The sequence below is a fragment of the Anolis carolinensis genome, chromosome 4, assembly GCF_035594765.1.
Source record: "Anolis carolinensis isolate JA03-04 chromosome 4, rAnoCar3.1.pri, whole genome shotgun sequence".
NCBI classification, from domain to species: Eukaryota; Metazoa; Chordata; class Lepidosauria; order Squamata; family Dactyloidae; genus Anolis; species Anolis carolinensis.
The window spans coordinates 213,706,865-213,721,528 of NC_085844.1; the positions used below are offsets into that span (position 1 = coordinate 213,706,865).

At 41.3% G+C, this 14,664-nt stretch overlaps 1 protein-coding gene across 1 annotated transcript; it reads right to left on the bottom strand.

Annotated features, from left to right (window-relative positions):
- Window positions 1-1,986: 1,986 nt before the first annotated feature.
- On the bottom strand, window positions 1,987-14,664 carry eif6 (eukaryotic translation initiation factor 6). The gene is made up of 6 exons (XM_008109938.3): window positions 14,446-14,664; window positions 7,271-7,356; window positions 5,983-6,158; window positions 5,184-5,360; window positions 3,543-3,724; window positions 1,987-2,171 (listed from the first exon to the last, which is right to left on the bottom strand). The coding sequence occupies exons 1-6, from the start codon at window positions 14,550-14,552 to the stop codon at window positions 2,162-2,164; spliced, it is 738 nt and encodes a 245-aa protein (XP_008108145.1). The 5' UTR covers window positions 14,553-14,664; the 3' UTR covers window positions 1,987-2,161.

The following is a 14,664-nucleotide window of genomic DNA, read 5'->3' on the forward strand; positions in this document are numbered from 1 at the left end:
GGAATGCAGGCTGCATACATCCCAAATCCATGTGTGTGGACCCCTGGGCCCATGTGTTCAAACACCTCCTAGAGCAGTGGTCCCTAAACAAAGGCCCGTGGGTTGGATGTGGCTCTTCAAGGTCATTTACCTAGCTCCCACCTTAAATTTTAGATTTAGGGTCACCCTAAGTCTGAAATGACTTCAAGACACACAACAACAATCCTAATTAACTTGACTATTTCATCAGCCAAAAGCAGGCCCACACTTTCAATTGAAATATTGGTAAGTTTATGTTGGTTAAAATTGTTCATTTTAAATATTGTTTGTAGTTCAAAAAAAATGAAAGAATATAAGATATGAGCAGTGTGCATAGGGATTTGTTCGTGTTTTTTTTTCCTTCAAACTATAATCTGGTCCCCCAACAGTCTGAAGGACCATGAACTTTTGGTTTAACAGATTTGAGGACTCCTATCCTAGAAGAACATAGACCACAGTTCTGTGGTAGGAGATTCCTTGCTTAGTCTCAGAAGAGGACTTTTTCTAACATAAATCAATTGTAAAAAATCAGGAAGGCCTCGCTTGGGACTAACATGTCAAAGGGATGCACAAAATTGGTGAAACTGCCTTACACACCTTATAGGATTGCAGTGGCTATTTGGGGTCAAAAAAGATTCAAGGTTTAGAGATGATAGCAGTAGGGCCTTGGTCCTTCAAGGTTTTGGGCCTTTATAACTCAACAATTGTCCACCCTGGGCTACTCAAGCTAAGGCTGCAACTGTATATTAAGAGAGCTATAGTAAGAAACTGTATTACATGCCCTCAAGTCATTTCTCACATATGGTGATCCTAAGGCAAACCTGCCACACGGTTTTCTTGGAAATATTTATTCTGTGAGGGTTTGTTTTTGCCTTCATCTGAGGCCGAGACATTGTGACTTGCCCAAGGTCACATAGTGGGTTTCCATGGCCAAGTGGGGATTTGTGTCCTGACCTCCCAGTTGTAGCCGAACACCTAAACCGCTACACCACATTGGATCTCAGTAGCACACTAATAGCACATCAACTAAGTACAGACAGTCACGAAGTTATGAACAAGATTAGCTAGGATAGGGAAGGGTCAACAGCCTGTAGGGTGTTTTGCTGTCTGTGCCCCTTGAGAAGATTTCACCTCACTTTCTGTCCCTGTGATAATTGGATCTTGAACATTTTGGCTTGTTGCAGAAACAAGGATTGGTGATCAAGCTTCAGACACACCTTTTCCCCATGATAACTCTTTCAGGAGTGAATTTTCCTTCCCGGCCGGGGGGGGGGGGGGGGGGTAGATTTCTTTCACTTCCTGTTGTCTCATTCACATTCTTAACTATTAGTTGTTTGTAAGTCGAATGTTTGTAACTCGGTGATTGCCTGTGTAAGATTTAGTATGTTTCATATTAATTTTCTTGGCCTCTATACAGAAATCTTAATTTGATGTTCACAACATTTTTTCTGGCTTTAGCATTAGGTCTTAATGTGTTAAGTCACTTAACAGAAATGAGTAGTTAATAGTCCTCTTGGTGTTTATGACACATGCAGCAAAGAGGTCAATGGAGGTCAATAACAGTATGTATGGTATTAACAGCTCAAAAATGCCTCTTATCCAGACCTACTATTTCCTTAAGGAAAATTATTCCTCCCTGATTAGCATATGTTCTTTTTAAGCATATGTTTGAATCAACACTTAGTGCATTTCTACACAGATATATGCTACTAAATGTGTCGACTTGTTTTACAGTTGGTTCTTTCAAACTTCAAACTCTTAATCTGGCCTGCTGGGAAAGTGGAAGGTATTTTGCACAGCTCCATACTGAAACAACAAAATCCCTCATTCCAGTTATGAGCAGGAAAAGGTGATTTGGATAATGTGATGGTGCATATTCTTGCAAACCATAAACATGGTTTGATTACCTTATTGAATGAAAGCAAAGGAACACACTGACAAAATAATGAATACATGAGTGTTTTCTCATTCAAAGTTTGCCAAAAGAAGTTTATGACAATATGGTTCTGAAGCAGATTGTGATATAGTCCTTCTGTCCTGGGGTTGCAGGAGTTTTAAAGAAAATATTTACTTCAGGAAAATGTTTTGATTACGATCAGACGTTTTCACTACTGCAGAGCTTCTACAGTTGCCAGGGAGAACATCATGTTAAGCTATTTAAAAAAAGAACAAAATTGAAGGTTATCCAAAAATACCTAAAGGGCTGCAGCAAGCTGTGTTTGTTTTCATAACTGCCCTCTAAAGTATTAATGGCAATCGAACTCAACATTGGTAAGACAGTCGTTCCTTATACACCAACACGATTTGGGATACTCAAGCTGATGAGGAAATATGACATGCCATGTAAATACATGCAAATCAGTTTTCCAATACACTCACTTTCCTATGACCACTTCCTAAGCCACCAACAAAAAATATAAAGTCCTCGTATTGATAGCAAATCACATGGCTGAAGGGTTTAAAAAATTCAAAAACCATAGACTTGATAAGAGTCAAGTCACAAAATTACTTCAAATAGTAACTGGTATACAAAAAAAGGAAACAAAGAATGGGGAATACTCTGAATCCTATTCCCCTTTTCAAGTGATGAAAGCAGTACTTAAGCTACCTATAAAAATGATGATCTACTGAAGGTGACACAGGCAGCTTTATTGTAATACAATTTCTCTTTCCAAGCCATTGGTGACAGGGAAGCTGTATTAAGCAAAGTAACAACTTTACCTGTCACTCACCTTGATGCACTTGCTTAATTTAAAAGGAAAACATGGCTTGATTTAAAAGTAAATCAATATTTGACTTACCTAGGACCCAAGCCAGAAGAAAGGAAGTATAGTAGAGTCTCGGTTAACCGAGCCTCCGTATAATCTGAGGTACTGCCGGGGGCGCCCCTCCCTCCCTCTACTCTTGAGAGAAGGGAGCTCAGGAGAGGGAGAGGGAAAGAGAAGAAGTGCCCCGCAATTGGCGAGATCTCGGCCCAGAGAAGTGCCCCATGATCGCTGCAGCAGCACTCGTGGGGTGCTTCCCTGGGCTCAGCCCTTGCCCCTTGGGAAGCACCCCATGAGCACTGCTAGGCTGCAGCGCTCATGGGGTGCTTCCCAAGCAGCGAGGGCTCGCCAAGTGACATCTCCCTGGATCTCCCTCAGCCAGGTCCTTGCTGGAGGAAAGTTTCCTCCAGCAAGGGCCTGGCCAAGGGAGATCTGGGGCGCGCTCCGCTTTTCTCGGAGGAACAGGACCTTGCTCCCGCGGGTTTTTCTCGGCCAGGCCCTTGCTGGAGAAAATTCTTTCCTCCAGCAAGGGCCTGGCTGAGGGAGATCCGGGGAGACGTTCCTCGGCGAGCCTTCACCCCTTGGAAAGTGCTTGTGAGCATTGCTAGGCAGCAGCGCTCACAGGCGCTTCCCTCAACCGGATTGCTAGGAGGGATAATAGGGCCTCTCGGCAATCCGAGCAGTTTGGTCATCCAAGATTGGGTCCTCCCCTTTATCTCAGATAACCAAGACTCTAATGTATATAAATAAAATAAATACCTGTCAATTAAAGAGTCTCTCATAGTTGTGGCAATGGTACTTGGCTGGGCTTCATTGAGTTTGAAAACACTCTCAATAACAGAGAGCTCTGTGCTGGTTGTGTCTAGGCCACAGAAGGCACACCAATCGTTCACCACCATTCCAGCTGCAATCACCTCACTGCCACGGTTAACAGTCCCAGCCTGGAGGGGGAGAGAGAGGAAAGTTGACTGTTATGAAATGGTTACGGGATTTCTCTTACACGGATTGATGAGTCCAAATAAAAAGAATACTGCTTAAATGTAAACTATCATCAACAAAGGCTAGATACATAATGGGCCAGAATTAAGTAACCCATTATTAACAGATCATTTAGTGTTTGGAATCTATGTCATGGGCTGCCTGAAATAGGTCTCAGTGGAAAGGCAAGAATTAAGGATTCTAGAGTTACGGGGCATATATGATTTAATTTATGATGCTTTATAGACTCACATGACACAGCATACTATGTAAGACATCCAGACCCAAATAGGTAATGCCAAAGTCTGCCTTTGCGGAAGCCACTGGTTCCCTGCAAACAAGTACATGCTTTTGAGGAACAAATATCTCTCCACAAACATGTGCTTCTATTTCAAGCATATTGCACATTCCATAAGTATGTGGATGCTCAAACTATAAAATATACTGTGTTCAGCAATTCCATTTTGTTTGTTGCTTTTCCTTTAAATCTGAAGCAGAAAGGGGTTAGGCAAGGAGACTATGGCCAAGATTCTTCATCAAGCTGGTGGAACATAATGTGTTACCAGTGCACTCCTCCAGCAGAAGCAATCATTTCAATGTGCTGTCTAAGGCTTTCAGGGCCGGAATCACTGGGTTGCTGTGAGTTTTCCAGGCTGTATGGTCATGTTCCAGACGTTTCACCCACATCTATGGCAGGCATCCTCAGAGGTTGTGAGGTCTGTTGGAAATTGGCAAGTGAGGTTTATATATCTGTGGAATGTTCAGGGTGGGATTTCTCCCACCCTGAACTCTTGTCTGTTTGAAGCAATTGTGAATGTTCCAATTGGCCACCTTGATTAGTATTAAATGGCCTTGCAGCTTCAAAGCCTGGCTGCTTCCTGCCTGGGGAATCCTTTATTGGGAGGTGTTAACTGGCCCTGATTGTTTCATGTCTGGAATTCCCCTATTTTTGAGTGTTGCTCTTTATTTACTCTCCTGATTTTAGAGTTTTTAATACTGGTAGCCAGATTTTGTTCACTTTCAGTGCCAGAGTGCACCCTCACCGCCCATGAGGGGCTCCTCTGTGACCTCGCCTGCTTCTCACCATATATGTAATGGCCATGCATGGGACTTCGGGGCTGCATAGTAATCTGGACAGATGAGACTTTGGGTGCTATGGAAGAAGAAAGGGGATTCCAAGTTCTATAGTGACTAAAAAAGATATATGCAGACATAAGGAAAACTTATGCAAGCTTGTCCCTAACAGAATGCCAATCTAGGTGTGATTATGGCAGCCAACTTAGGTAAAACATAATAAACTGTCTACCCATCAGCCCAAACCCGTGATGCTGACAGCATGTGAAAAACTGAGCTTGCAAAGTGTTTCACAGAATGTTATAATGAAATCGACCGCTTCAGCCTCTGAAAAGAAAACATAGTTACCACAAGTGGGACTTGCAACAATGAGGAGAGCTCATCCTGATCTTCAATGGACGTTTTGGGGTGCACCAGTCCTCCTTGGTTGCTGAAAGTACAGTAACTTCCTACCAGGACCTGCTCGGCTATAGTCTGTCTGAATACTTCCACTTTCAGTACATCTGCTAAAATCTCTTCTGTTTCCTGGAAAAGCAACATTGACAACAATAAAAATAGGGCTGCCAAAACAACCAACGGTTTATCAATAATCTTGCATCTGATTTGAGTGATTATTAACTGATAAAACTATAACACATTTACATGAAAAAATATATATGGAAAGCTTTTTGAGAATGAAACATGTGCAGATGTTTTCAAATCATCTTTCAACTTCTGGTGACCACCATGAATTTCATAGTGGTTTCTTAGGCAAGGAATATCCAGAGGTGGTTTGCCATTGTTTTACTTGAAGTAGAGCCAACAGCAAATGGACTTCTCTAGCTTTCATTGTTTCAAATACTAACCAAGTTTGACCCTGTTTCATGTTCAAGGTCTGATGGCATTTGATGACTGAGGACATCAAATTAAATGTTCCCTTAAAAAAACAAAATCGAAAAGAAGGGGGACACAGCCAAGATGTTAAGGCAAAACGGCTGGAATCCTGTTGGCAAACTCCCTCTAAACTCTAAATAAATCTTGCCAAGGAAACCACCTGATAGGGGTTGCTTTACAGTTTCCGTAAGTTGGAAATGACTAGAAGAATTGACAAAACAAAAATAAGCAGAATGCTAAAAGCTTAATAATTCTGATTAAACAACTCCATTACTCTGTCAATGTCAGGATGAACCAGTGCTACATAGTCATTGCAAGTAGTGACATTCCCCAAGGCACTGAGGCGCTCTTCTATCCTCTGGATTCGCACTGAGTCTGGAAGGCAATTTCGAATGTGCTGAAGTTCTTGATCTGTGGTGTTATTTGGAACTAGCAATCCATGCCTGTTCCCTAAAAAGAAAAAAAGAAATGCTCAGTTTTAGAAATAAAGAATTTGAATTTCTGCCTTCATTCCCCCCCCCCCCCCCATAAACAAAGCTATTAGTGAACAAAACGAAAAAAGGAACTAAGGCATATCCAGCATAAGTTCTTGAAATGCTATCATTGCCTCTTTCTCCAAATAAACTACATGCTATACCACTATCAAAAGTGAGGGAATGCTTGTGATGAAAAATGCTGGCATAACCTCTTATTATATCAAGCCATGTGATTCTTCAATAATTGTAAAAGGTAGGCTCTAGGTAACTTCCCTGTGCAACAAAAACTCCCACCAAGTGCACAATCCAGCTTGAAAAAGCTTAAGTGAATCCTTAAAATCAAGCAGTAACAGAGAAACATGGGCATCATCTGGCTGGGCTGAATGGCCAGGAAAGGAATATCCACTGCCCTCAGCATACTGATTGACCATGGGGTGCACTCTGGCACTGCTAAACTGCATTGCAATTCTGCAGACATCTCACAGAAGCCTGTTGATAGGGATTTACACAACACTTGAACAGTATCTTGGCATATATATAGCATGGGCCAAAAGTCACAAAGGGGCTTTATTAACTCCTTTATTTTTTGTTTTTAATTTTTTGTTTTTAATTTACACCATGACATCATATAGGAGATAAAATTACATTGTATTACATTATGTGTGAAATCTTTTCCATTTTTTCTTCAAAAAGTTATTAAAATTTTGGTCCATCCTGTACATATGCCTACAAAGTTAACAGTTCTAGAAGCTGTGAGAAGCTACTGTAACTAAGTCACATAAAGAAAGTAAACCCACCTTCATACAAAAAAAAACTTCCTGACAAATTTAGAGACAGAGGCATTAAATTAAAAAGTAGCATGTTATCTGGTCTATTCCCAAGTTGCAAATAAATAAGAAAACTGGAATGTATTAAAGCTTGTCATTCAAATGATCTCAAGAAGGACTCTATGATAGACTCATATCCTAAAGCTTCAACTGTGGTTTTACTTCTTCCTCTGTTTTATTAGAAAATACCAGAGAGGATAAAAAACTAGGCAATTTGTCTCTGAAGAAGAGCTCAAATCATGCAAGTAATAGAACATACCCACACACATTCTGCCAATGATTCGACATCCGGCAATAGAAGCATGGACTACAGGGATGGTATCAGAAAGCTCTCCTTCAAATACACTAAAAGAAAGCAGAACAATGTTTACAAATAGAAGAACATGTGAATCTTGCAAATTTGTTGCAGCAAAAGCAACACAATTGCTTGCATCAATTTACAGATTAACACATTATGGCATACTTTGTTATAGCACCTAAAGGAGCAAAATATCACTATCTTATCACTAATCTGGGAGGATCTACTTACGTAGATCAGTCGTGCTCTTTCAGTATCAGAAACAATGTATTCTATGATTGTTTTAAATACATTTTAATTAGTTTTATGGATTTTAACTTATTTTTTAAAACATTTATGTTTAATTTTGTTTCAGTGTTTGCATATTTATGGATTTCAAATTGCATTGAAATGATTTTAATGTCAGTCGCTTTGAGTCTGTGGAGAGAAAAAGCAGGGTACAAATATAATAATAATAATAATAATAATAATAATAATAATAATAATAATAATAATAATACAGGAGGTGCCCCATGACTACAGTCTCTATAAAGTCTGAAAGGGCTATTTGTACATCAAATAGTCAACACTATAATTTGCACTATAATTAAGTATCACCCAACTTTTGGTTCTATGGTATGGTAGTAAAAGGTAACAGAAAGCTGAGATCTGATCTTTTTCACATGCTTGTGAGATTAACTATAGGTTGAAACTCCTTTATAGAAAAATTCAAAATACTCCAAATGGTTTTCCTAGCCTTCCACCTTTGCGGAAAGAGGGCTTAAATCTTTGCTTAAATGAGTTTTAAAAAACATGGTTTCTTAAATTGATTATTCATAGTTATTATCACTTTTCCAACCCTTTTACTGGAACAACTGTTTGACGTAGCTTTTATTGGCAGTTGTTAATTGTTAACCCAGCATCAGTTGCTTCTTTTTAAACATTTGGTTTTATAATGCAAAAAAATGCCACTCAGAAAGAAACCCTTCAATTAATGTAAATTCAATCAAAACAATTTGTTTTAAATAGAACAATTTAAGCCAGTGATCATAACATCTGGACTGCATTTTGTTACTTAATTTTCTGATTTAGACCTATATTTGTGTAGTGCTAGACTTCTATATACAGGGTACTAACTTGTCAATATAATTCCCAAAGTCAGCAGTTGGGAAATCCCCGTGTAGGGGAATTCCCAGTGAGCCTAAGGAAATGTCCCTAATACTATGCAACTTGCAGTCTTGATGAGTGAGCTGAACCAAAGTTCAGTGTAAGGACACAAGATGAGAACTTTCAGGAGGAATTTGTAAACAGATATAACACGGCTTAAAGTCCTGTTCATTTTCTTGCTTACATGCTTGATGCAAAGCAAACCAGTAACAGTGAACTGCAACTAAGTGAAGACGCGAAGAAATTGGTACTTGTCTTTGCAAGCTCAAAGCATGAGTCAGATTTTCTATTAAAATTCATAGAAGTTCCAGGAACAGGTTCCACTGTTCCTGGGATCACTTTTCAGTCCTAATGCACTCCCCATGATTATGTAACTTTTGACTGCTCAAACATATTAAGATAGTGTAGATTTATTTCTTCTTTCTGCTTAGTTCATTCAAAGCTTCAAAACACACTGAGAACTGAAAAGACCTTTAAACTAGTGTTTAATGTTAGAGCTAATGCATAAATTATGTTTCATCCAGCACCATTCTATGGTATTCTTGGACCAGAGGTCCTTCATTTTAATACGATTTGCTCTTATCCTTGGTTGCACATATTAATGTAAAGTTTGGGAATGTATCCCCTGCAGATATGGGGGTGGAACTGCATTCTAAAATCTGAAGAAGTCCAAAAAACTTCTGGTCCAAAAGATTTCGGATAAAGGAGATTCAATCTGTAGCAGGCTTTAACCAGCTTCCTCTTGGAAGGACTATGGGAGATGAAGGCAAAGGAAGAAGCAGACACTTGCTGTACCTGCTTAGGGGAGTTTATTTTCTTCAATGAAGTACTATTTCCTGATTCATTAGGCCTCCTTCTAGGGTTAGGAAATGTACATGTGACTAGAAACATATATGGTCTCAAGGACACATTGCCCATGGACCATGATTTTCTGTTACTGGTAGAATGCTGCATTTTCTAAGTCATAAAACACCTCCTGCATCCTTTATTATTCAATCAAATCTTCGATACCAATGGCTCATGCAAATCTTGGCAATGTATAAGATGCCTTGATGAGGGCTTGCAGGAGATTCAGCCCAGTTCAGCAGAGTCCTTTCTGACCTGTTACAATTCTCTAAGGCTGGATCTAAAGGTAAAGGTAAAGGTTTTCCCCTGACATTAAGTCTAGTCATGTCCTACTCTGTAGGTTGGTGCTTATCTCCATTTCTAAGCTGAAGAGCTGGCGTCGTCTGTAGAGACCTCCAATGTCATGTGGCCAGTATGACTGCATGGAGCGCCATTACCTTCCCGCCGGAACAGTACCTATTGATCTACTCACATTTGCATGTTTTTGAACTGCTAGGTTGGCAGAAGCTGGGGCTAACAGTGGGAGCTCAGTCTGCATCCCAGATTCGAACCAGTGTCCTTTCGGTCAGCGTTCAGCAGCTCAGCGGTTTAACCCACTGCGCCACTGGGGGCTCAAAGGCTGGATCTACACTGCCCTATAATTCAATTTCAGAATGTGAATTAATTGCATTGAACTGGATTATAACAGTCTAGACTGCCCTATAATCCAGATCAATGTAGTTATTCCACATTCTGAAACTGGATTATAAGGCAGTGTAGGTTGAGCTTAAGTGACACAATTAGAGGCTCTTTAAACACAACGTATTTATATATTCAGTTTCCTACTTTTTTTTCTATGAATGGGTTTAAAGGCAATTCACAAAATAGAAATGCAAACATCTAATATGTAGAATAAAAGATAAAAAAGTCAAAATAGAATTAAAAAACACAACAGGGAGAGAAAAATACATCATGATGATCGTGCCTTCTAACCCTTTATTAACGACTTAGACAAAGGGTTAGAAGGCACGATCATCAAGTTTGCAGACGACACAAAACTGGGAGGGATAGCTAACACTCCAGAAGACAGGAGCAGAATTCAAAACGATCTTGACAGACTAGAGAGATGTTAGTCGAAACTAACAAAATGAAGTTCAACAGGGACAAATGCAAGATACTTCACTTCGGCAGAAAAAATGGAAATCAAAGATACAGAATGGGGGACGCCTGGCTTGACAGCAGTGTGTGCGAAAAAGACCTTGGAGTTGTCGTGGACAACAAGTTAAACATGAGCCAACAATGTGATGCGGCAGCTAAAAAAGCCAACGGGATTCTGGCCTGCATCAATAGGGGTATAGCGTCTAGATCCAGGGAAGTCATGCTCCCCCTCTATTCTGCCTTGGTCAGACCACACCTGGAATACTGTGTCCAATTTTGGGCACCGCAGTTGAAGGGAGATGTTGACAAGCTGGAAAGCGTCCAGAGGAGGGCGACTAAAATGATTAAGGGTCTGGAGAACAAGCCCTATAAGGAGCGGCTTAAAGAGCTGGGCATGTTTAGCCTGCAGAAGAGAAGGCTGAGAGGAGACATGATAGCCATGTACAAATATGTGAGGGGAAGTCATAGGGAGGAGGGAGCAAGCTTGTTTTCCGCGGCCCTGCAGACTAGGACACGGAACAATGGCTTCAAACTACAGGAAAGGAGATTCCACCTGAACATCAGGAAGAACTTCCTCACTGTGAGAGCTGTTCGACAGTGGAACTCTCTCCCCCGGGCCATGGTAGAGGCTCCTTCTTTGGAGGCTTTTAAACAGAGGCTTGATGGCCATCTGTCGGGGGTGCTTTGAATGCGATTTCCTGCTTCTTAGCAGGGGGTTGGACTGGATGGCCCATGAGGTCTCTTCCAACTCTACTATTCTATGATTCTATGATCCCTTCAGCTAAAGCCCTTCCACAGGAAATGAAGTCAAATGAGGTCAGTTCCAAAAGTCTCTAGCTGAATTACTGTTCTGATTTAACCACACCAAGACAACAGGGAGTCAGTTAAGCCTGCCTGAATGAGGAAGTAAAAATTTTCACTTCGTTGGGTTGTTGTGAGTTTTCCAGGCTGAATGGACATGTTCCAGGACCATTCTCTCCTGACGTTTCATCCACATCTATGCAGGCATCCTCAGAGGTCGTGAGGTGTGTTGGAAATTAAGTGAGTGGGGTTTATATATCTGTGGAAAGTACAGGATGGGAGAAAGAACTATTGTCTGTTTGAGGAAAGTGTGAATGTTGCAATTGACCATCTTGATTAGCACTGAATGGCCTTTCAGCTTCAAAGCCTGGCTGCTTCCTGCCTTGAGGAATCCTTTGTTGGGAGGTGATTAGCTGGCACTGATTGTTTCATGCCTGTTTCATGGCTCTTCACACAGGCCTTTGGATAAAGATTGCCCATCCCCACAGCAATCATGTCCCATGACCATTTCTGCACCGGTTGCACTTTGTCCTAGTTAATTTGACATTAACTCAGGGTTTCTCCCATCCCAAATCACTCTCCCACGAATCTGCAGCACTTTATCAGTTACTTCGAGTTTACAACTTTTATAAGGTGCACTTTACCCAGTCTATCATTACAACTTCATTGTTTTAAATTTCATGTTTTATTAAGTTTGTTTTTTATTTCATAGGTTATGTTTAAATTTTATAATTGTGTATGTTTTTGTCTACTGATATATTTTATATTGTTACTAGCTGTGCCCGGCCACGCGTTGCTGTGGCTTAGTCTGGTGGTGTTGGTCAGTCTACATTAGGTTGTATTTATGCTGTGACCTCCACCCTTCTTTATAGTCACATTAGTAGTAGTATTTGAAGTCTGTTACCTTCTTCAATTTTTGTGTTGATTGATAATTGCTTGAGATACTTGTTGTCTTTTGTTTGTTGTTAATCGTGATGTCTGATTCTGCTGAGTGTGGTTTACATCTTATTGTGGTACAATAGTTTTTTTTTTTTTTTTGCCTGTGCAGGTGTTTATTATTGTTGTTGTTATAGTGGTCATGAAGGCTGGATAAGTTAGATGGTACTGTATTGTTTTTTGGAGGCCCAGTGTAGCACTGACTGGCCTCTCAGCCTCAGTGCCTGGCTGCTTCTTGCCTGTGGTGGTGTAGATTCTTATTGTTGTTGTTGTCATTGTTATTATTGTAATTGTTTTTTTGGAGGCCAAGTGTGAATGTAGGGATTGGGGAGGTGGATGAGCACTGAATGGCCTTGTAGACTCAGTGCATGGCTGATTCTTGCCTGTGTAGGTGTTTATTATTAGTGGGTGAGTGGATGGATAGATGAGTGGATGGATAGATAGAGTGGGTGCTCTCCTTGTTTCCTTTACAACTGGGAGGCAAGACTTTTGCGTTGTGTTGTCAAATTTTGTATTTCTGGGGCGTTTAGTTGTGTTGTTATAGTCACGATGCATTGTTGTGAGTTTTGTGGGTCCAGATTGTGGTTTTGTGGTTTGGTTGTGTTGTTACAACTGGGAGGCAAGGCTTTTGCGTTGTGTTGTCAAGTTTTGTATTTGTGAGGCGTTTAGTTGTGTGCCAAGTTTCGTATTTCTGGGGCGTTTAGTTGTGTTGTTATAGTCATGATGCATTGTTGTGAGTTTTGTGGGTCCGGATTGTGGTTTTGTGGTGTGGCTGTGTTGTTACAACCGGGAGGAAAGGCTTTTGCATTGTGTTGTCAAGTTTTGTATTTCTGGGGCATTTAGTTGTGTGCCAAGTTTTGTATTTCTGGGGTGTTTAGTTGTGTTGTTATAGTCACGATGCTTTGTTGTGAGTTTTGTGCATCCGGATTGTGGTTTTGTGCAGTGGTTGTGTTGTTACAACCAGGAGGCAAGGCTTTTGCGTTGTGTTGTCAAGTTTTGTATTTCTGGGGCATTTAGTTATGTGCCAAGTTTCGTATTTCTGGGACATTTAGTTGTGTTGTTATAGTCACGATGCATTGTTGTGAGTTTTATGGGTCCGGAGTGTGGTTTTGTGGTGTGGTTGTGTTGTTACAACCGGGAGGGAAGGCTTTTGCATTGTGTCGCCAAGTTTCGTATTTCTGGGGTGTTTAGTTGTGTTGTTATAGTCACGATGCGTTGTTGTGAGTTTTGTGGGTCCAGTGTGGTTTTGTGGTGTGATTGTGTTGTTACAACCGGGAGGCAAGGCTTTTGCGTTGTGTTGCCAAGTTTTGTATTTCTAGGGCGTTTAGTTGTGTTGTTGTAGTCATGATGTGTTGTTGTGATTGTTGTGCGTCCGGATTGTGGTTTTGTGGTGTGGTTGTGTTGTTGTAACCGGGAGGCAAGGCTTTTGCATTGTGTTGCCAAGTTTCGTATTTCTGGGATGTTTAGTTTTGTTGTTATAGTCACTGCGCCCGCAACTTTATCCTTTTATATAGATAGATTGTTTTTATACGGGCTTGGCCCATGTAAGCCACCCCAAGTCCCCTTCGGGGGCGATGGAGACGAGGTATAAATAAACTTATTATTATTATTAAATTCCCTAGTTTTCTGAGTGTTGTTCTTTATTTACTGTTCTGATTTTAGAGTATGTTAATACTGGTAGCCAGATATTGTTCATTTTCATGGTTTCCTGCTTTCTGTTAAAATTGTCCCCATGTTTATGGATTTCAAAGAGCTTCTGTGTAGTTTGACTTGGTGGTTGTTAGAGTAGCCCACCATTTCCGTGTTCAGGGTAAGCTAACACCTCCTAACAAAGGATTCCCCCAGGCAGAAAACAGCCAGGCTTTGAGGCTGCCAAGCTATCTAATCCTAATCAAGGTGACCAATTGCCACAGTCACACTTGCCTTAAGCAGACAAGAGTTCTTTCTCCCAGTCTCAAAATTCCACAGATAAATATATAAACCCCACTAATCTAGTTTCTAACAGACCTCACAACCTCCGAGGATGCCTGCCATAGATGTGGGCGAAACGTCAGGAGAGAATGCTTCTGGAACATGGCCATACAGCCTGGAAAACTCATAGTAATCCAGTGTTGATGAGGTTGGAGTGCCTCTCGTTCTCCCCTCCGCCAGAAGGGCTGGAACCAAAAGGCCAGAGGCGCCACTGCAGAGGGAAAAGCGGCCGAGGGGCCTTGCGAGAGAAGCGCCTGCCTCGGGCCTAAGGCTCCTGCGGAGGCCTGTCCCTCGGTTACCTGTAGAAACCCTCGGAGCCCCCGACGGCCACCAGGCAGTAGGCGTTGGTGAGCTTGGCGAAGCAGCCGATCTCGTTGTTGTTCTCGAAGCTGGCCCGCACCGCCATCGCCGCCAGCGAAGGAACCGAAGAAGGAAGGCAGGAAGAAGGAAGAGAAGGGAAGCCCTCACACGCGGCCTACCGCCGAACTGACCCGCCGCCGCCTGGAAATGGAGTGACG

Excerpts from the sequence above, each read along its gene's own strand:
- eif6 (XM_008109938.3), bottom strand. The coding sequence starts at position 14,552 with ATGGCGGTGCGGGCCAGCTTCGAGAACAACAACGAGATCGGCTGCTTC. Across the intron at positions 7,357-14,445 it reads GGCTCCGAGGGTTTCTACAG|TGTATTTGAAGGAGAGCTTT; the intron begins GTAACCGAGGGA and ends GCTTTCTTTTAG. Across the intron at positions 6,159-7,270 it reads CATTGGCAGAATGTGTGTGG|GGAACAGGCATGGATTGCTA; the intron begins GTATGTTCTATT and ends TTTTCTTTTTAG.